Here is a 22,660-nt window from a genome sequence, read left to right on the forward strand (position 1 = left end):
TTGTCTCACATTCTCTTGGGAGCCTTTCCTAAACCAACAGCATGGATGTTACGTTCTTTTTTTTAAGCGTGCCAGAACTCCATTGATAACACAGCTCCATGTAATTGATAGGAAGTCCTTTGTCACAGAGACCTGTGCCCAATCTCTGTAGGTTGGAGGAGCAAATTAACGAGGACCTACCTATGAGGAAGATCTACCAAAGAGGATCTACCTACTTCTTATTGCAAAATAGACCAAAATCTAATTGGACCCAAATGCTTATGTTATGCTTTCAATGACAACAAATGAAGATCTAGAATGTATATACCAGCTTTTTTGAGAAAAAGGAGGGGAGGAAAGGGGAGAGGGAGGGAGGAGAGGGAAGGGAAGGGAAAAGGAGGGAGACAGAGAGGAAGGGGAAAGGGAGGGGGAGGGGGAGAGGGAGAGGGAAGCAAAGGGAAAGGGAGGGAGAGGGAGGGGAGGGGAGAGGGAGAGGGAAGGGAGAGGAAGGAGGAGAGGGAAGGAAAGGGAAAGGGAGGGAGTCAGAGAGGAAGGGGAGAGGGAGGGAGACAGGGGAGAGGGAGGGGGAGGGGGAGAGGGAGAGAGAAGAAAAGGGAAAGGGAGGGAGAGGGAGGGGAGAGGGAGAGGGAAAGGAGAGGGAGGGAGGAGAGGGAAGGAAAGGGAAAAGGAGGGAGACAGAGAGGAAGGGGAGAGGGAAGAAAAGGGAAAGGGAGGGAGAGGGAGGGGAGAGGGAGATGGAGAGGGAGGGGAGAGGGAGGGAGGAGAGGGAAGGAAAGGGAAAAGGAGGGAGACAGAGAGGAAGGGGAGAGGGAGGGGGAGAGGGAAGAAAAGGGAAAGGGAGGGAGAGAGAGGGGAGAGGGAGAGGGAGGGGGAGAGGGAAGAAAAGGGAAAGGGAGGGAGAGGGAGGGGAGAGGGAGAGGGAAGGGAGAGGGAGGGAGGAGAGGGAAGGAAAGGGAAAGGGAGGGAGTCAGAGAGGAAGGGGAGAGGGAGGGAGACAGGGGAGAGGGAGAGGGAGGCGAGGGGTAAATGAAGGAGAGAGAGAGAGAGAGAGAGAGATTGTGTGGTGCTGTTTTAACTCTCGCGCCCAGTTCTCTTTTTCTGTTGTTTGGCATTGGAGAACACAAGATGGGGAGTAAAAAATTGTTGAAACATTAAACACTGGTTTTCAAGAATGCTAATTCTAGGAAAAGTGATTGGGCCATTTACTATTTAATCCTGAGCAAGTGGAAAGTTTCCTTTAGGCAAGAGAGAGTTTACAACGCTAATTACAGACCTATAAATAACATTTAAGAAAAAGAAGGCAACATGCATAACATGAAAAAAAATAAGGATTATTTTAGAAGTGGGGTTAACAATCCCCAAAGCAAAATCATGGTATTTGTACAGTAACAAACAGCTTTTCAAACGTGAGCACTCGGTAAGATGCAGCAAATCATTTAAATGTTGTGTTCAGTGTTTACATAAACCAAACAGTAGAAGTGAATATTCGTAGCTCAGGGTTGACCTGTGGGGTCCTTGGTGCTCTCTGAGCTTGGTGGTTTTCTTGCAGATCGTTTCATTACCCAACCAGGTAACATCATCCGTCTCTGGTGTTCTCTGATGTATGTAACCCAGTTTGGTAATGAAACATCTGCAAGAAAAGCACTAAGTTTAGAGAGCACCAAGGATCTCACAAACCCAACAAAAGTCAACGCACAATCAAGGTATTTGACAAGGCATCTCCAGGAGTGTTTAAAACAGTAGGATGGTGGTCATAATGAAGACATGACCCCTTCTATTATGTGCTACACGTGTGAAAAGGGCAGGGCTTCAATTGTGTAATCACAAGAACCATACTGACTATCTGGTCAATGCTCCACAGCACTATTCATGGCTGCCTAGCATTATTCAAACCCATCCAATGAACATATAGAAAAAAATAGTTTGCAGAATGAAAGACAATATTTCATTCACGGTCCTTAGAACGCATGGGTGACTACATAAAGTAGCAGGACTGACTTTCTGAACTGATTCGTTAACTCAAGGCCACACACGGACAACCCCCCCCCCGTATTATACATATAAATAAAAATAAATAAAACCCCCACCCCCAAAAAATATTCATGGTCTTTTTTAAAAAAGCACATTTGGTTTTTTTGTAAAAAAAAAAAATAGAGTTGGATGTACATGTTTAGAATAAACCACAGTCTTTCAAATTATTCTTTATGATGACGTCGGTGACCGCATCGAAGACAAACTGCACATTCTTGGTATCGGTGGCACAGGTGAAATGGGTGTAGATTTCTTTTGTGTCTTTTCGCTTGTTTAGGTCTTCAAACTGACACTGGATGTACGCAGCTGCTTCTTCATATGTATTTGATCCTAAAGGTGTGGGGGAAAAACAGCAAAGTTTAGACATTTTAAGCTTGGGAGAGAGGCAGGGTATGGGGTCTTTCAAGACATTTGCAAGAATAACGGGATTGGATGGGACCTTGGGGGTCTTCTAGTCCAACCCCCTACTCTGGAAGGAAACCCTATACCAGGGGTAGGCAACCTTGGCTCTTTTATGACTCGTGGACTTCAACTCCCAGAATTCCTGAGCCAGCATGGCTCAGCTTGGAAACATTCCCTTTCCCCTCAGCGTGGCTGGCTCAGGAATTCTGGGAGTTGAAGTCCACGAGTCATAAAAGAGCCAAGATTGCCTACTCCTGCCCTATACCATTCCAGACAAGTGGCAATCCAATCTCTTCTCAAAAACCTCCAGTGATGGAGCACCCAGAACTTCTGGACATTAGCCATTCCACTGATTAATTATTCTCACTGCCAGGATTTTTTTTCCTTAGCTTTAAATTGGATCTCTCCTTGATAAATTGGATCTCTCCTTTACTGTCCTGCCCTCAGGTGCTTTGGAGAATAAGTCAATCTCCTCTTCTGTGTGATGACCCCTCAAATATTAGAAAATTAAAAATATTACGTCATCCCAATCCTTGTCTTTCTTGGACTAGACCAGGGGTAGGCAACCTTGGCTCTTTTATGACTCATGGACCAACTCCCAGAATTCCTGAGCCAGCCACGCTGAGGGGAAAGGGAGAGGTTTCCAAGCTGAGCCATGCTGGCTCAGGAATTCTGGGAGTTGAAGTCCACGAGTCATGAAGGGGTCAAAGTTTCCTCCATGCTGGCTCAGGAATTCTGGGAGTTGAAGGCCACGATTCATGAAGGGGCCATAGTTTCACCATACTGGCTCAGGAATTCTAGGAGTTGAAGTCCACGAGTCATAAAAGAGCCAAGATGGCCTACCCTTGGACTAGACATACCTAGTTCATCATATTGCTTAGCCTCCAGGGGCCTTATCATCTTTGTTGCTCTTATCTGCTCTTTTTTTAGGGTCTCAACATCACTGCTCAAGCAGGAGACCCTATACCATTCCAGACAAATGGCTGTCCAGTCTCTTCTTAAAAGCCTCCAGTGATGGAGCACCCACAGCTTCTGGAGGCAAGCCGTTCCACTGATTAATTGTCCTCACTGACAGGAAATTTCTCCATAGTTCTGAAAATGGCTGAAGTTGAAGGACTACATTTTAAGAAACTTTAGGTCTTGGAAAAGCATTGGGGGAGGTTGGGTAAATCGTCCTCTCAAGCTTGACAATCAATACTTCCCCATGGTACAAAGCTCTTTGCTGGAATGTTATTGTAGCTAGCTTGTGTACCTGTAGTGAATGGATGGAGATATCAATGCTTCTAAATCAGGATTGACTCCTGATTACTGCCCAAATAGATCCCTGCAGCTTTCTAAGCAAGATTTTGGAAGTGGTTGGCCATTGCCTTCTTTCTAGGGCTGAGCGACATTGACTGGCCTAAGACCACCCAGCTGATTTTGTGTCTAAATCAGGACTAGTAGTCATGGTATCCTGGTTTATACTCGGGTCCCTTCACCACTACTTCAGATTACTAATGATTTTGTTAGACTTTACTCTTATGATGATTATGGGATCCATTGTGTCCGACTCTTGACGACTCTATGGGCCAAATCTTTCCATGTATGAAAAGACTTTCCTGTAATTAGCAAATGTAATAATCTGTCATTTATATTAGCTTGTTCACAGCATGGAGGAAAAAATATTTTCTTTCACGAAATCTTTAAAATTCTTTATAAAATCTTCTTTTTCTATGTAAGAATCATTTTAGTTAAATACTTTACTTTAAAAAAAAAAACCCTTTGGGGGCCATTTTAGCCACAGCTCGCCTTGTAGGAAACAAAATGGCTTCTACAACGAAAGAAATAGCTCCCTCATTCTCCATTCTCACACTGTAAGATGCCAAGATCACAAACAATACACAAAGAACATCTGTTAGACTAGGTCTTGCATAATTTATGCATCAGTGACGATGTTTAGCCACCACTAAAAGATGCAATTTCCCTAATTTAAAATAATGAAGCCCGTTCCTTAAATAATTTCTGAATATACTCCATAGCCTATAAATAGAGAAGAACATTTTTCTACATCTTAGTCTTAAATGGCTGCATGATGGGAGGAGATCCTAGTCTGCTCCTCAATATGTTAAATAAGATATTTTGTTGCTGCTTTAGTTCCCTCTGGTTGACATGATTGGGTTGGATTAAATTCCCCAACAATGGCATCTTTATATTATATTTAGGCCAGCAATGTGTTTTGACCAAAAAAAATTAGCCTTTCAACTTTCTCCTGAGCCATAAATGATCTTTCAAAGATGTAGTAACGTCAGCATTAAAGAATTCATCCTGGGGAAAATATATGTGGTCACTAGTCTTGAAACCAATTTGATGGCCGATAATCATCAAAAGTTCCCTTAAAATTCCTAAAAACGTCAAAAATCAGAGTTTGGGAGGAGGAGGAGGAGGAGGAGGAGGAGGAGGAGGAAAGAGAAAGTTTGCAGTTGAAATTTAATTATTAAATTTTAATAGCAGGCTTGAGGCCTACAAGGACCTTTGGTTGCCAGCCGTTGCTTCGAGTTGCCAATATTTTATTTGGCTTATTTACTATATTCTCTAAATTACAATTTACTTCTGCATATGCAACTATTCAGTGCAGTAACTGTTAGTCTGCTACAGCACAGTACACAATTACAATGACAAGTTAAACACTTTGTAGAATGTTCACATCACACCACACACAGATTCTTAAGTCTGTGCCACTATTTTGCTCCATAATAATGCTAATTCGGTTATTAAAATATCACATTATTTTATGTGAGAGGTAAAATCTGGAGTATGTACAGCAAACAGTTCCATAAATATCCTTCACATCCTATCAGATTCTTATTATTTAAGAGAACAAACATTTTTTGTCAATATTTACTATACTCAGAAAGTTCCAAGACAATAATTCTCTTTTTTTTTATTCTCCTTCCCTCAACATGTTTTCTCTGCATAAAACATGAGAGAGAGATATACCTGGATATTCTGGATAACAAATGGTAAGAGGACTCCTTTTAATTTTTTCTTCAAAGAGATCCTTTTTATTTAAGAACAGGATAATAGAAGTGTCTGTAAACCACTTATTGTTGCAGATGCTATCAAACAATTTCATGCTTTCATGCATCCTATTCTGCAGTTGGAAAGAAAGAGAGAATATATCAGTTTAATAATATCAAGATCAATTCACAAATACTCGCAGTGAAATAGATCAAGGAAATAAAACTCAATGTACCTAAACAACAAGGACAAAGTCTGAGGCATTTCTTATTTCAGACAATTATTTTGAATTATTCAAATCAATCATTCAAATGTATGCAAGACCATCTTAAAATAGTTTAGCTATTGCTTGGTTCGGCTACCTTTTATCCAAATAAAGTATTTTTTTATAATATTTGACAATGTGTTTATCATGATTATTTCTAAGAAGTATTTTTTAACACCAAGAATGCTGTTTGGAAACAAATAAGCAAATCCTTAAAAACAGAACACTAATTCATCTCTAAGCAAGCTTACTTACTTACTAACTTACTTACTTACCATTTCTTCATCTTCTGCAAGGACCAAGTCATAATCGCTAAGTGCCACACAAAAAATTATAGCTGTAACTCCCTCAAAGCAGTGAATCCACTTTTTTCGTTCTGATCTTTGGCCTCCAACATCAAACATCCTGTAAAAGAAGAGCCAAAAAAAAAATCCCTCCAATCAGCTGATTTCAAGATGGGATTCTACCTAGACCAAAATTAATTAGAACAGCTATAATTGATGAGAAAGGCTATAAACCAAGTCTAGTGAGTTTGGAAGAAAAATTAAACCCATTTCACAATATATGTGTCATATCTCTACATTCATTAGAAGATACGTCTATTTTTCCTTTCGGTTTTGCAGATTAGATCCTTAATCATAAAACTGTGGAATGTGCTCCTTTCTGGAGCTGCTATTTCCCAGGATCTTCCATGTTTGATTTTCAGTTTTGTATTTTATTGCCCACCTTCTGTCCCAAACTAAGTTAAAAAGATCACAAACTGAATGAACAAATGAATGAATGAATGAATGAATCAATGAAATAATAGTGAAGAGCTTCATGATTTTACGTTTAATATGGAAGCATTACACATGTTTTCATGCTGAGGACATACTGAAAACCTCTTCATGTTCTTTGCTTATAAGATTGTTGTAGTTAGTCTCTTAAGTATGTACAAAACCCCAAAGTGCTCCTTCAGTTTGATTCTTCAGTTGAATCATTGCACTGAAACCGATTCCAAATCAAATTTCTATGGAGTCTTCCAGGCTATCTTCAAAAGCAAAGTCCACATTCTGGACAAAGAGGACCACTGGTCTGAAAGAGGAGTCAAAGAGGCCATCTACATTAAGATTGAACAGCCCTCTTTCAACAGAGGGGAGAGATACACCACCCGCCTCCTGTTTACAACACAGTCCTTTCAGCAGTTCCAAGAAGGCTCCACACACGTTTGCACTCCTCAAGTGACCTTGAGGGCACAGATAAGCCTCCAAGTGGCCACAACAACTCTCAGAAAGAGTACTACACCCACCTCCTGTTTACAACACAGTCCTTTCAGCAGTTCCAAGAAGGCTGCACACACGTTTGCACTACTCAAGTGACCTTGAGGGCACAGATAGGCCTCCAAGTGGCCACAACAACTCTCAGAAAGAGTACTAACGACCAGATGACTGCAAGGAATATACATCGTCCCATTCCCCACCATTCAGTCAGAACTGAAGAAGCTTCTTGGATGAGAAGCGAAACGTCTTCAAGGAAAAAAACAAGAAAGTCCAGTTGCCTTTTGAAAAAGCACCTTTGGAATTCCAAATCAAAGCATTAGCAAATCAAATCAGAGGGCTGCAAAACACGTTTTTTTTGGGGGGGGATTCCATGGATATTTCTTTCTGTGATTGTTACAAATTTCCCAAATTTGGAGAACAGGCATGAGCGTTCAGGGAGGGCAAGGGTTGTATAATAACATCACACAAGCCTCACACAAGAATATAAGGGTGGTATTTTCATGGTGGCTTTTCAGCATGTACATAATGTGGAATTCCCCCTATGCTTGCCAGCTTAAAAAAATATTATGAGATACTCTGTTCTGGACAGCAATATAGTCTATTTCCACATTTCATGTGAAGAAAATATTTGAATAACACACTGGACACCCAGTATCGTATTTTTAAGGCCATTACTTACTTAAAATGGAGATCTTTGAAAGTGAAATGAGTTTCCACTATTCCTGTCGTTTTCACTCTGGTCCTGAGGACATCTTGCTGTGTTGGAATATAACTGATATGGGCTATTCTGTCCAAATCATTCAAATAGCTAGTAAAACAGAATAAATATTGAGGGCTTTTAAATCTTAAATTGAACTATACATATAAGAAAGGTTAGCTTCACCAAAATATTCTTTTAACTGCTTTGAAGTTGAGGACAGCCTCCAAGAATTGTGGTCCTGGTTGTATGGACAACAGATTCAGCTTCTGAAAGCTATTTAGAAGATGGCTACAAAGTCAAGTATGAAGATTGAATTCATACATTATGCTAAGCAATAGCAATGATTAGCAAAAAGGCAAATGCCAGATGGACTTGATGATTCTTCTCTCCAAGGTATGACCTTCAAAACCTTCTCCATGGTTGGCAAGTCTTCAAGTAGCAGTTGTGTGACCAACTTACCCAGAACTAATCAATAGATGTTACTTAGATGGAAAAATGGAAGATTTGTTCAGAAACCTTTGTCCCAGGGGTAGGCAATCTCGGCTCTTTTATGACTCATGGATTTCAACCCCCAGAATTCCCGAACCAGCATGGCTCAGCTTGGAAACTCTCCCTTTCCCTTCAGCATGGCTAGCTCAGGAATTCTGGGAGTTGAAGTCCACGAGTCATAAAAGAGCCAAGGTTGCCTACCTCTGCTCTATCCTAATGTGAAATATTAATGTTTGAAATCATGTAATTCTGGTGTCTTCAGCAGGACTTACTTTCAGTTCAATGTTTATCAAAAAGCTAGCTTGATGAGACTTATGTCTAGATACTGTAGATACGACTAGAATAACAGCCCTACAGAAAAATCATAATTCAATGGAACTTATTTCTAAATAAATACAGAGCAATCATGTTTATCACCCTAGAAAACATTATTCTAATCAGAACTGGAGAACGTCAGACTTTCTTAATATTTGGGTTAATTTACAAAATCAATTATTCCCAAGGTGCCTTTTCAAAATGCAACTGGACTTTTTTTTACCTTGAAGATGTTTCACTTCTCATCCAAGAAGCTTCTTTAGTTCTGACTGAATGGCGGAGGATGGAAGGATTTGTATCCTTTCTAGTCATTAGTACCCTTTCTGAGAGTTGTTGAGGCCACTTGGGGGTTTATCTGTGCCCTCAGGGTCACCTGAATAGTGCAAATGGGTGTGGAACCTTCTTAGAACTGCTTAAAGCAGGGGTCTTCAAACTTGGCCCTTTTGTGACTTGTGGACTTCAACTCCCAGAATTCCTCAGCCAGGTATGCTGCTGAGGAATTCTGGGAGTTGAAGTCCACAAGTCATAAAAGGGCCATGTTTGAAGACCCCTGGCTTAAAAGATTCTGTTGTAATTAATCTGAGGGCACAGATAAACCTCCAAGTGGCCTCAATCACTCCTCTCAGAAAGAGTACTAATGACCAGATGACTGCAAGGATTATAAATCCTTCCGTTCAGTCAGAAATGAAAAAGCTTCCTGGATGAGAAGCGAAACATCTTCAAGGTAAAAACAAAGTCCAGTTGCTTTTTGAAAAGGCACTTTTGGGACAACCATGACCTGGATGACTGAGAATCTCCACAAACATTTACAAAATCAATTGTTTAAAACAAAGTTTGATTCCGTATGTGAAAGCCACTAGAAAAAAAAAGGAGAGACTTAAGATTGTGATGTCTTATACTGTACAATTAAGTGATTCCATGTTCAGTTTTCTGCCAGATGTGCAATGACCTGTATATTTTTCCAGGAATATTGTGTTTTGACACATTCGCGTTAAACAAATTGTAATTAAAACCAGAGCCTTTTTTATGGAATGATCAACTTTTGAAGTCGGTTCCATCACCAATAAAAAAACCACTTCTAACCAAGCAGTTCGAACAAAAAAGTGATTTATGAGGGCCCCTAGATTTTGACACTGTGATGCTGAGACAGTCATAAGTGTAAGGCATGCTTGTGAATCACTTTTCCCAGTGCCATTGTAGCTTCAGTCACTAAACGAAGGGTTGTAAATCAAGGATTGACTGTAATCTTCATTGAGATAATCAGAGTGGTTATACAGAAATAGTCTCCAATTCTTAAATAGAATCAGCAGCAGCAGAGATCTGTACTGTAAGGTATTGATTAGTGTAAGGATAGACTTTTGTAATAACAGAATAATAGAGTTGGAAGGGACCTTGGAGGTCTTCTAGTCCAACCCCCTGTTCAAACAGGAGACCCTGTACCATACCAGACAAGTGGCTGTTCAATCTCTTCTTAAAAGCCTCTAGTGATTGAGCACCTACAACAGTGATGGCGAACCTTTTAGAGACCGAGTGCCCAAACTGCAACCCAAAACCCATTTATGCAACGTCGGGTGCTGGGTGGGCGTGGCCCATTGAGTGGGCGTGGCTGCAGTGGTAACAGCAGATTGGGTGGGACTAAAAAGTTCAATCAATCAATTCCAACGCAAGAAGTTGAAATTGACTGATTGAACTTTTTTTTTTTTTTGCACACGGCGGCGGAGTCCTAAAGCGAAAAGGTTTATAAAACCCAGCTGAAGGCCTAGGACTGGGGCGATGGCGCGCGTGCCCACAGAGAGGGCTCTGAGTGCCGCCTCTGGTACCCGTGCCATAGGTTTGCCACCACTGACCTACAACTTCTGGAGGCAAGCTGTTCCACTGATTGTTATGAAATTCTCCTTAGTTCTAGGTTGCTTCTCTCCCTGACATCCATTGTTTCTTGTCTTACCTTCTGGAGCTTTGGAAAATAGCTTGACCCCCTCTTCTCTGTGGCAGCCCCTTAAATATTGGAAGACTGCTATCATGTCACCCCTAGTCCTTGTTTTCATTAGACTAAACAAACCCAATTCCTTTAACCGTTCTTCCTTTGTTTTAGCCTCCAGCCCCCTAATCATCTTTGTTGCTCTTTTCTGCACTCTTTCCAGAGTCTCAATAACTTTTTTATGTTGTGGTGACCAAAACTGCATGCAGGATTCTAAGTGTGTATTCAATCAACCTGGTTTTATTTTAGATCTATAGGGGTACATATGTTTCTGTGCAAATTTACCTTGGTTGAAGTGGCTTTGGCTGTTCTCATTTTCTGCAAAAATCAAAGCTCTGGTTTGTTATGTCATAGCATTTGCATCAGATGGCATAATTCTTTTTGCGTACTTACTATGCAGCTGAGTCATTAAGCTGATACTCTCTTGATCGGTTGAAACAGGCTTGAACACCAAGATCTTTCCAAAGTCTTTTGATCACCCCAGCAAGTTCTCCTGTCATAAAACCTTCTTCTGCTCCTCCAGCAAGGACAAAGAGTAGACGTGCATCATCCTAGGAGGAGGAGGAGGAGGAGGAGGAGGAGGAGGAGGAGGAGGAGGAGGAAGAAGAAGAAGAAGAAGAAGAAGAAGAAGAAGAAGAAGAAGAAGAAGAAGAAGAAGAAGAAGAAGAAGAAGAAGAAGAAGAAGAAGAAGTTGTTTAAAAAACCTCATTCATTTTGTAGGAATTGCTACCTTTGGAGGTTTTCACTGCAGTTTTATACTTTCTTAGTGGGAAGTAATTTTTAGGAAAAAAGGAAGTGACAGCTACAATGTTCCTGAATTTCTGAATTTTTAATTTCAGAATTAAGAACAGTATTTAAAGGGAATATTAAAAAGCTAATACTTACAGCCCTGGCTAAATCTCCAAAATCTATTTTCAGTCTCCCCATAGCTCTTATGATAGCAATAATGGACTGAATCGTATTACTGTAGACAACTGCCTTATATTGTTTACATTCTTCTTCTGAATATCCAGCTTCATGGATAATTCTGATCAGGAAAAATAAAAGCATCCTTTAGTTTAATGACATCATTTCCTGATTTTACTAAGTGTATATCCTCATGCTTAGGCATACGTACTTCATTTGTTTGACAATTGTGCTTTTTCCTGATTCACCGGCTCCTAAAAAAAAAAAAAACCAGAAAGACACAATGAGTTATTTAATGGAAATGTTCTAAATAAAGGAATGTAGTAGAATTAGCTCATCTGACATATTTCCTCTTTGGCTTAACCGGGAAAGCTGACATCAATCTTGCAAGTCCAGAGATCAAGTTCAGTTGTATATTTAATAGCCAGACTTCATTGACCTGGTTCTTACCTTGAACAAAATTCCATTTTTAAGGGACAGGTACAAATTTATGACTATGAGCTATATGATTGGTTGATTGATTGATTGATTGATTGATTGTCTGACTGATTTTGCAGACCTAGGCAGAGGTGTGTATTGGCTAATGTCAAAGAAAATGGCAGAGCTGTTGTTCCAAAAGACAATTGAGTTTTCTTCTGAAGAACTTCAGAAGTTCTTCAGAAGAAGTTCTTCAGAAGCATCTTGAATGAGACGCGAAACTTTTCCAAGGAAAAACCAAGAAAGTCCAATTGCTTTTTGGAAAAGCACCTTTTGGAACAACCATGACCTGGATGATCGAGATACAGAGACATTTTTTTCACCTCTTCCAGGTTTTCCCTCTATCTACAGAGCAAGATTCTTTTCTTTCTTTGATGATCTATGCCTTAAATGTGAAAACTACATAAAATAAACTGTGAAAATGAATAGTTTAGCTTTCAGATTTTTGCCATGAAATTTCAGCAGGGTGCTTGCATCTCTAATAAACTATCGTGCGGTCTTTGTTCTGATAAAAACAAAGGATATTGTCAGCCCCAGCCCCAAAATGACATAGAACAATCCAGCCGAAGTTCAGTTCTTTGTTTGCTTACGTGCAATAGACAGAATCTTGCCAGGCTAAACTATGCTATCCTAATGGATTAATCCTGGGAGATTCTAGTGAGTGGCTATCCTAAATCTCATCTTCTGTCTCCTGTCCAGCTCTAGGCTATTCTGCCTCTTGTCTGCCCTCCATCATTGAAATATGCTCCATTCTTCCCAGGAAATTGCCTCTTTACTCTAATCCATCACACCACTTCCCCCTTTGTAGACACAACCATTCACATATTTTTAAGCAGAAGAAAATTACATTCCTTATCTAACAGCCCTTTACTGCTTCAATGCTTCTCTCAACCCTGATAGTTACCGTCTTAGAATGTGGATCAAATTTTCTGGCCCATATTCTATATTAATACCAAATATGAGGATCACGGTTCTCCAAGACGTATTCCAATTTCTTCCTAGAATCTCTTGACATTTTTATAACTCACTTATTCTTCCTTACTTAGATAAGCTAGATTGGTTTGGTGAACATCAATGTACTCTACTCTTCCTTCATTAAATCAAGATCTATACTTATCTTACATAGGGTTAGCTGTTCAGCCAAATGGAAAAAAAATATCTGAAGGATTTGCCTTGATTTCTCCCAACACTTTCTTTGCAATTTGAACTACTGACTTTGCTGTCTGGAAGTGAGAATATAGTTCCAGCTAAGAGAAGTCTATTTCTACTTTTCAGAAGTCTGAAGATCAAAAATAAATATTTAATGTAGAATTAAATTAAATTAAACTAAATTAAATTTAAAATTAAATTAAATTTAAAATTAAATTAAATTAAATTATTAAATATTAAATTAAAATAACACTGAGAGCTTATACACTGGAGACAAATTCCTTGTGTGTCCAATCACACTTGACCATAAAGAATATTTTATTCTAAAGAGTATTCTATTCTATTTGTTTATTAGATAGAGATAAATGCCTAAAGATTGCATTAATGTTGCAATTCAGAAAAAAAATGTCTGTATAAGATCTGTTATTTTAAAGATGTTTAGAATCAACCGACAATCTATTTGATCTCAACATGCCATTAATTAAATATATAACCTCTTAAATATATAACCATTATATTTATGAACAGAGCATATCCCATTTCGTCTAAATATTTAGGCAGGTATGGGGAAACATGTGGAGTTTGTTTTCCTAGAGATGGAAAACCTGTAGGAAAAACACACAACCCAAATAAGCATTCTCTGATTTATGTTGATTTTCAGATTTAAGATTGAAACATAATCTAATCTCTCTTTGGGCACAGCTAATAAAGGGGAAAGACACATACTCCTGAATATATCTTACATATGCTTTCATATTTATTCATATAATTCAGATTCTTAATAGAATTTTATACCTCTAGGAAAATAAGCTCTGCATATCACTCGCCCATAATTACCTATATATATAGGTAAAATACACTATAAAATATTTAAGAGGTAGACAAATGGCATACTAAGATCAAATAAAGTATTGGATGATTCACACCAGTTTAAGCTTGCTTCCAACTATTTAATAATCACCAAAACAAGGAGCTATCCATTTAAATCAGATTGCTGAAACAGCCTTGATATATACTATTTTAAACACAGACTTGGTCTTCTGTGTTTTTCAAGAGCATGGCTCACAGAGTACAGAACGTAATAGCAATAGCCCTTAGACTTATATACCACTTCACAGTGCTTTACAGCCCTCTCTAACCAGTCAGCCTCTTGCCCCCGACAATCTGGGTCTTTATTTTACTGACCTCGGAAGGATAGAAGGCCGAGTCAACCTAGAGCTGGCCAGGATCAAACTCCTGGCAGTGGGCAGAGTCTGCCTGCAATACTGCATTCTAACCACTGCACCACCACGGCTTAGATAGCAATAGCAATAGCACTTAGACCTATATGCCACTTCCTTGTGCTTTACAGCCCTCTCTAAGCAGTTTACAGAGTCAGCATCTTGCCCCCAACAATCTAGGTCCTCATTTTACCGACCTCAGAAAGACAGAAGGCTGAGTCAACCTTGAGCCGGTCAGGATCGAACTGCTGGCAATGGGCAGAATTAGCCTGCAATGCTGCATTCTCACCACTGTGCCTCTTAACTGCCTCTGCCTCATTTACATTTATATATTTAGTTCAATCCCAATCAAAACTGCATTGCAAATTGGTGGGTTTTCTTCTTTGAAACAAAAATGCAGGAATGAGTCATCTGTTGCACCTTCTCTGGGGAAAAGCTACACAAGTTGTTGATCTACTAAGTAAACCACAGACTAATGAATTAAATACATATAACTTTATTCTTGTTATTTTTAACCATTGATTCGTGTCGACTCTTGGCGAATTTATAGGCAAGTGCTCGCCATGCTAACCTGTCAATCACAGCTTCTTTCAACTGTCATATGTTCAACTTTGCATCAGATTTCATGTTAGCAAGCCAACATGTTCTTTGCGTACCCTTTTTTCTTTTTCCACTAACCATTCCTAACATCATGGACTTATCACCATCATCATCATCATCATCAAGTTGGAAGGGACCTTAGAGGTCATCTAGTCCAATCCCCTGCTCAGGCAGGAAACCCTATACCATTTCAGACAAATAATGAATTCAGACTTTTCCAATGAATTTACATGCATGACGTGGCCAAAGTAAATCAGATGTAATCTAGTCCAAAGTTGTGACATAACATTGTACTAGGTTTATATCTAAAGTCTAAACAATATTTTGTGACTTTTGCAAACCAAAATGTTGTAGCTTGTAAATTCATTCTGCCAAATAAGTGGCTCTCCCATTAGTAGTAAGTCTTAAAGAATGACAAAAGTTTCATTTCTGAGAAACTTTGTAGGGTGTCTTGTTATTAAACTTTGGAACAAACTATTTGATTTAAAAGCCATAATTAAGAAAAATTATATTACAATTTGATTATTTTTTATTTAAAAACAAAACAAAACAAAAAAAAGGAAACAAGCTTACTCAAACTAACAGAAGTAAGATTTACAGACATTTTGAACGATGCTCAAAAATAGCTTTTGACGGACATTTAAGGAAGACGTGTATGATGTACTTTATTAAACCACATGAAATTTAAATATTATTTGCCACACAGTATGTAAACTGTACTCCCCAATTCTTTCAGGTGGATCAGCAAAAAGGTAGAGGGGAAAAAAAACTCATTTAAAATAGAAAGTAATACTGAACCGTAATATTATTGTGAATTAGGTCTTTAATAATAATAACAACAACAACTTTGCTGATTAATATACAACAACTCTTCATAATACATAACTAGCTAGCCCTGTCTGATTTTTGTTTCCCCGTGGACATAGTTCAGCTTTACAGAAACAATAAAAAGAATTGGATTTTCATTTGGAAACTTTTCTATAATATAAGCATCAGCCTAGGAAAATACACATAACCAACAGTTTCTATACTACAAGTGATTGAGCTACTTCATAGCTACGATATTTTTTAACAAGATCTAAATTCTTACTGCAAGAAGCTCAATGTATCCAGGGCACTCAGGATCTACAGTAGCACCTGTTGAAAAAATAGTTTTATTAATCTAAATCAGTGGTTCTCAACCTGTGGGTCGGGACCCCATTTGGGGTCGAACGACCATTTCACGGGGGTTGCCAAACAACACAGTCCGCCATTTTTTTTCCCCTTTTCCTTAGCTGTGCTACTCCCTTTTATTCTATTGGCTTTGGAAAGCCAATAGAATAGACTCTCTTGAATAGAGTCTAATTCTATTGGCTTTCCAAAGCCAATAGGAATTGTCCAGGCTGTCTCTGCCCTGCTGAGCCCGCCAAAAGCCCCATTCTGCAAACGGTGTTGCACCAGTTGAGTAGTCCTCGACTTACGACCGGTTGAGTAATCCTCGACTTACGACCGGTTGGGGGTTGCGGCATTAAAAAGGTTGAGAACCACTGATCTAAATGGTACTAGCCCCGATCTAAGAGAGAATTAACTGGGAACTAACTATGGGACCTGCTGCCAGCCTAGGCCGAAAGGAACATGATAACATAGCTAGCAAATTTAATTTCATAAAAGATAGCAAAATCCACTTATCTGAAACAAGTCACTCTGGCAGAAACACAAGTATGTTATGTACTTCTCTCTTCGTTTCTGACAAGGTACAGGATTTAAGAAAAGCATTAGAGCCAGCTGCCCTGCCCTGTGTCACGTCTGATACAGCATTTAAAATATTAGGTAAGCCTACATGGGTGAATATATCTAAACACAAGAATCCTGACCATATTATTACAAATAATAGTTGCTCTTTGAATAGCGCTGATTAGACTGTATGTGGAAAAGTGTTAGTGTCTATTTTTTGATGATGTGTTTTAAGAAGGATGGGGGTGAGCGACAGAGCAGGGAGAAACAAACTTCTCTGAACAAGCTGAAAGTATTTAGTCTGGGGAAAGGAAAATTAAGGAGATATGACAACTGTTGTGTGCAACTCTCTAATAGGGCTGTGGTACTTGTTCTGTGTTGGTCCCTGGTGTTCTCTGAGCTTGGTGGTTTTCTTGCAAACATTTCATTACCAAACTAGGTAACACCATCAGTGCTAGAAGGGACTCTAGTGATAGTGATATACTAACAGCTTTCCTTGCCATTGTTGATGGAAAGATAGATAGATAGATATAGGGCTTTTTTTGTCATAGAACGCCCCAAAAAAGCACTGGATAGACAGACAGACAGACAGACAGATGATAGATAGATAGATAGATAGATAGATAGATAGATAGATAGATAGATAGATAGATAGATAGAGGGCTTTTTTTGTCATAGAATGCCCCAAAAAAGCACTGGATAGACAGACAGACAGACAGACAGACAGACAGACAGACAGATGATAGATAGATAGATAGATAGATAGATAGATAGATAGATAGATAGATAGATAGATAGATAGATAGATACAGGGCTTTTTTTGTCATAGAATGCCCCAAAAAAGCACTGGATAGACAGACAGACAGACAGACAGACAGACAGACAGACAGACAGACAGACAGATGATAGATAGATAGATAGATAGATAGATAGATAGATAGATAGATAGATAGATAGATAGATAGATAGATACAGGGCTTTTTTGGTCACAGAACGCCCCAAAAAAGCACTGGATAGATAGACAGACAGACAGACAGATAGGCAGGCAGGCAGGCAGGCAGGCAGGCAGACAGGTAGACAGATAGAGAGATAGACAGACAGACAGACAGAGATATAGACAGACAGACAGATAGATAGACAGAGACAGAGAGATAAATAGATAAAGAGAGAGAGAGAGAGACAGACAGACAGACAACCTTTATTGTCATTTTTTACTGGAGGCACAATGGCACACATTAAAAACAAAATTTAATTGCTTGCTCTCCAAGTTGATTTGTTGTCTAGTAAAATATTTGTGGGAACCCCCACCCCCCTCAGAGAGCACCAAGGGCCCCACAGTTCAACCCTGAGCTAGAGGTATTCTCTTCTCTAAGACACTCCTCAAATTTCTCCTGGAAATGTAAACGAAAACTTTGTTACAAGAGACTGTTAACAACAAGAGGTTGCAAAAAATTCTGCAGTGAGCCGAGAGCTGGGTTACACAACGGGGCTGCAGTGAAGAGTCCTACTAAACCCACTCAATACAATGAGGAAGACTTTCCAAGTAAACTGGCAAACTTGCAACGCACACAGGAGTGATTCCCATGTAGTGTACGTTGATAATTACACACAGCTCTTTTGGAGATAGATGTTTCGGTGGGCATTGTAAATAACAGGGAACTGCAATAAGAATAACAATAACAATAATAGAGTTGGAGGTCTTCTAGTCCAACCCCCTGCTCAGGCAGGAAACCCTATACCAGGGGTGTCAAACTGCCGGCCCACAGGCCAGACACGTCACGGTGAAACCGTGTCCATCCCATTGCCGGGAAAAAGTTCCAATATGTCGCGCGACGTCACGTGACATTGCGAGTTGGACGTGTCTGCCCTATACCATTTCAGACAAATGGCTGTCCAATCTCTTCTTAAAAACTTCCAGTGTTGGAGAATTCACAACTTCTGGAGGCAGTTTTTGACTTACAGTAGTTTTTGACTTACAGTAGTTCATTTAGTGACCGTTCAAAATGACAACGGCACTGAAAACAGCAACTTATAACCACTTTTCGCGCTTACGACCGTTGCAGCACCCCTGCGGTCACGTGATCAAAATTCAGACGCTTGGCAACCGATTCGTATTTATGACGGTTTGCAGCATCCCGGGGTCACGTGATCCTCCTTTTGTGACCTTCTGAAAAGCAGAGTCAATGGGGGAAGTCAGATTCAGTTAACAACTGTGTTGCTAACTTAACAACTGCAGGGATTCACACAACAACTGTGGCAAGAAAGGTCGTAAAATGGGGCAAAACTCACTTTACAAGTGTCTCGCCTGTAACGGAAATTTTGGGCTCCATTATGGTCGTACATTGAGGACTTACGTAATATGATCCAAAGATTTGGCTTAGATCTGTACTAAGTTCTACATTTAGATCTGTACTACAGTTCTACATTTAGGCAAGAAAAACCAAATGCACAGGTATAATATAGGGGGTACCTGGCTCAATAGTAGTAACTGTGAGAGGGACCTCGGAGTCCTAGTGGACGATCCCTTAAATAGGAGCCAGCCGTGTGCTGCAGCTGCCAAAAAGGCCAACACAGTGCTGGGCTGCATTAACAGAGGGATAGAATCAAGATCATGTGAAGTGTTAATACCACTTTACAAGGCCTTGGTAAGGCCACACTTGGAATAGTGCATCCAATTTTGGTCACCACGATGTAAAAAACATGTTGAGACTCTAGAAAGAGTGCAGAGAAGAGCAACAAAGATGATCAGGCGACTGGAGGCTAAAACATATAAGGAACCGTTGCTGAAATTGGGTATGTCTAGTTTAATGAAGAGAAGGACAAGGGGGGGACATGATAGCAGTGTTCCAGTATCTCAGGGGTTGCCCACAAAGAAATGGGAGTCAAGCTATTCTCCAAAGAACCTGAAGGCAGGACAAGAAGCAATGGATGGAAACTCATCAAGGAGAGAAGCAACCTAGAACTAAGGAGAAACTTCCTGACAGTTAGAACAATTAACCAGTGGAACAACCTGCCTCCAGAAGCGGTGAATGTTCCAACACTGGAAGTTTTTAAGAAGAGACTGGACAGCCATTTATCTGAAATGGTATAGGGTTTCTTTCCTGAGCAGGGGTTTGGACTAGATGACCTCCAAGGTCCATTCCAACTTTACCATTATTATTACGTTCTCCCTCCCACAGAATTCAGCCAAACTTATTTTTGAGGAAGCAGATTTGCAGTCAACAGCCTGAAAGTGATTTAATCGTGTTGATTTTGAAGGGCAGGTGTTTTCTTTAGAATAAAAGGAAATGGTTGCCTGTGATATCATCGTATTGTTTACACACAACAGATCGTAACAATAGAGTAACACTGCGTTGTGGAAGCTTTGAAAGGAAGTACATGTGTTGGTTACGGCAAAGCCGTAACAAAGTGCTTTAAGAAAGCACATATTCTCTGGATTTTCCTGCTGTTACAGCGAAGAGGCCTTGGCATAAAGGGGGGGGGGAAATATAACCTTGGAAAAAATAGATATTCGGTAACGTGAACTACTTACAGCTGGCTGCACGCCATTTGATTTTATAAGCCATAATTGAGTTAGCATTTCCTACCTTGTGCTTTCTATTAGTGCTAAGACTACAACTCCCAGAATTCCGTAGGCCCAAGCTTAGGAAAGGCAGGCAAAATGGATCAACAACGATGGAAAGGAAGGGAGGAAATGGAAAACATATGAATGATTGGGGCAGGGGGGATGAGATGGAGGAGAAAAGCTACTAATACTGGCATTCCACATCAGCTACTTTCCAGATGTTTGAGGAATGCTCCCTCTTTCCCTCTCTATAGAATTCTAGATAGGAAGGGACCTTGGAGGTCTTCTAGTCCAACCCCCAGGCCCAAGGTAGAAGTCTTCATGCCATCCCAGATAAATGATGGCTCAATCTTTTCTTGAAAACCTCCAGCGATGGAGCACCCACAACTCCAGGTGGCAAGCAGTTCCATTGTCCTCTCTCTGACTCTTATCTGTCTGTCTGTCTATCTGTCTCACCTCTCTCTCTCTCTCTCTCCCTCTCCCTCTCTCTCTCTCTCTCTCTCTCTGTGTCTCTCTCTCACACACACATACATAATACAAATCCATAAAAGTTAGGGAATACACTTTGAATGGGAATTATTATTTTTGAATGGAGACCTTCTATTCCGGTATTCATTTCCATCCACCATCAGCCTTCCAGGTACAAGCAAGTCCTCAGGTTATGACCCCAGCTGAGCCCAAAATCTTATGTTGCTAAGTGAAACATTTGTAACTGAGTTTTGCCCCATTTTACATTAGAATAGAATAGAATAGAATAGAATAGAATAGAATAGAATAGAATAGAATAGAATAGAACAGAACAGAACAGAATAGAATAGAATAGAATAGGAATAAGAGTAGAATATAGAATAGGAGTAGAGTACAGTAGAGTAGAATAAAATAAGAATTAGAATATAGGAGAAAAGTAGAATAGAGTAGAAAATAGAACAGAACAGAATAGAATAGATATTGGAATATAGAATAGAGTAGAGTAGAGTAGAGTAGAATAGAATAGAATAGAATAGAATAGAATAGAATAGAATAGAATAGAATAGAATAGAATAGAATAGAATAGAATAGAATAGAATAGAATAGAAATAAGAGTAGAATATAGAATAGGAGTAGAGTACAGTAGAGTAGAATAAAATAAGAATTAGAATATAGGAGAGAAGTAGAATAGAGTAGAAAATAGAACAGAACAGAATAGAATAGATATTGGAAGATAGGATAGGATAGGATAGGATAGGATAGGATAGGATAGGATAGGATAGGATAGGATAGGATAGAATGCAGGATGGGATGGGATAGGATAGGATAGGATCTATTGAGAATAGAATAGCATAGCATAGCGTAGCGTAGCGTAGCGTAGAGTAGAGTAGAGTAGAGTAGAGTAGAGTAGAGTAGAGTGGAGTGGAGTAGAATAGAATAGAATAGAATAGAATAGAATAGAATAGAATAGAATAGAATAGAATAGAATAGAATAGAATAGAATAGAATAGAATAGAATAGAATGCAGGATGGGATGGGATGGGATAAGATGGGATGGGATGGGATGGGATGGGATGGGATGGGATAGGATAGGATAGGATAGGATAGGATCTATTGAGAATAGAATAGAATAGAATAGAATAGAATAGAATAGAATAGAATAGAATAGAATAGAATAGAATAGAATAGAATAGAATAGAATGCAGGATGGGATGGGATGGGATAAGATGGGATGGGATGGGATGGGATGGGATGGGATGGGATAGGATAGGATAGGATAGGATAGGATCTATTGAGAATAGAATAGAATAGAATAGAATAGAATAGAATAGAATAGAATAGAATAGAATAGAATAGAATAGAATAGAATAGAATGCAGGATGGGATGGGATGGGATAAGATGGGATGGGATAGGATAGGATAGGATAGGATAGGATCTATTGAGAATAGAATAGAATAGAATAGAATAGAATAGAATAGAATAGAATAGAATTTCTTTATTGGCCAAGGGTGATCAAACACACAAGGAGTTTGTTTCTGATTATTACATGATTATTAACGATAATCACAATAATACCCAATAAGAGGGGGCAGTAAAGAAGATAAGCAATATGCTCAATCATCCTACAGCCAGACTGCACACGAATAATCATCCTACAGCCATACTACGTGGGTAAATATACAACACATTGCAGAGGATCCCTTGACACTGGATACCGGGGGGAGGGGAGGGGAAGGCGGCCTCCGGGAAGAGGGTGAAAGACACCCCTCTTAGGAGTATCTCCTTACCCAGAAGTAGGAGCTTGACTTCGCGGGCCGCTTTCTCTCCGTCTTCTCGGAGATTTCTGTCGATCATCTTGCTGCGCTCGGCCGCCGCCTTGTCCTCCGCGCTTAGAGTGCAGCCCATCGCGGGGGGTTATTTTTTGGGGGGTGGGGGTGGGGGGGGGGAGAAAGACCAGCAAGAAGAGGGGGAGAAGAGACTTAGCTAAGGGGGAGGCCGGGATAGGGTGGAAGGGAAACTGAGCCGGCCAAGCACCCCCCCCCCAAAAAAAACCCCAAGTGGGGAAGAGAGAGGTCCCGGAGGGGGGTCGACCCGCCGTCCCAAGCTTTGCCAAAGGATCCAAACG

At 39.9% G+C, this 22,660-nt stretch overlaps 1 protein-coding gene across 1 annotated transcript; it reads right to left on the reverse strand.

Moving 5' to 3' along the window:
* Nucleotides 1–1,193: 1,193 nt before the first annotated feature.
* LOC120299803 (guanine nucleotide-binding protein G(i) subunit alpha-1) lies at nucleotides 1,194–22,459 on the reverse strand. Its single transcript, XM_039325014.1, has 8 exons — nucleotides 22,323–22,459; nucleotides 11,554–11,596; nucleotides 11,322–11,463; nucleotides 10,830–10,987; nucleotides 7,634–7,762; nucleotides 5,971–6,100; nucleotides 5,410–5,563; nucleotides 1,194–2,361 (listed from the first exon to the last, which is right to left on the reverse strand). Exons 1-8 carry the CDS (start codon nucleotides 22,438–22,440, stop codon nucleotides 2,171–2,173), a joined length of 1,065 nt encoding a protein of 354 aa, XP_039180948.1. The 5' UTR covers nucleotides 22,441–22,459; the 3' UTR covers nucleotides 1,194–2,170.
* Between the last annotated feature and the right edge of the window lie 201 nt (nucleotides 22,460–22,660).

This window comes from Crotalus tigris, unplaced genomic scaffold (genome assembly GCF_016545835.1).
Source record: "Crotalus tigris isolate CLP2741 ecotype Arizona unplaced genomic scaffold, ASM1654583v1 scf7180000024315.672297, whole genome shotgun sequence".
In the NCBI taxonomy this organism is placed as follows: domain Eukaryota; kingdom Metazoa; phylum Chordata; class Lepidosauria; order Squamata; family Viperidae; genus Crotalus; species Crotalus tigris.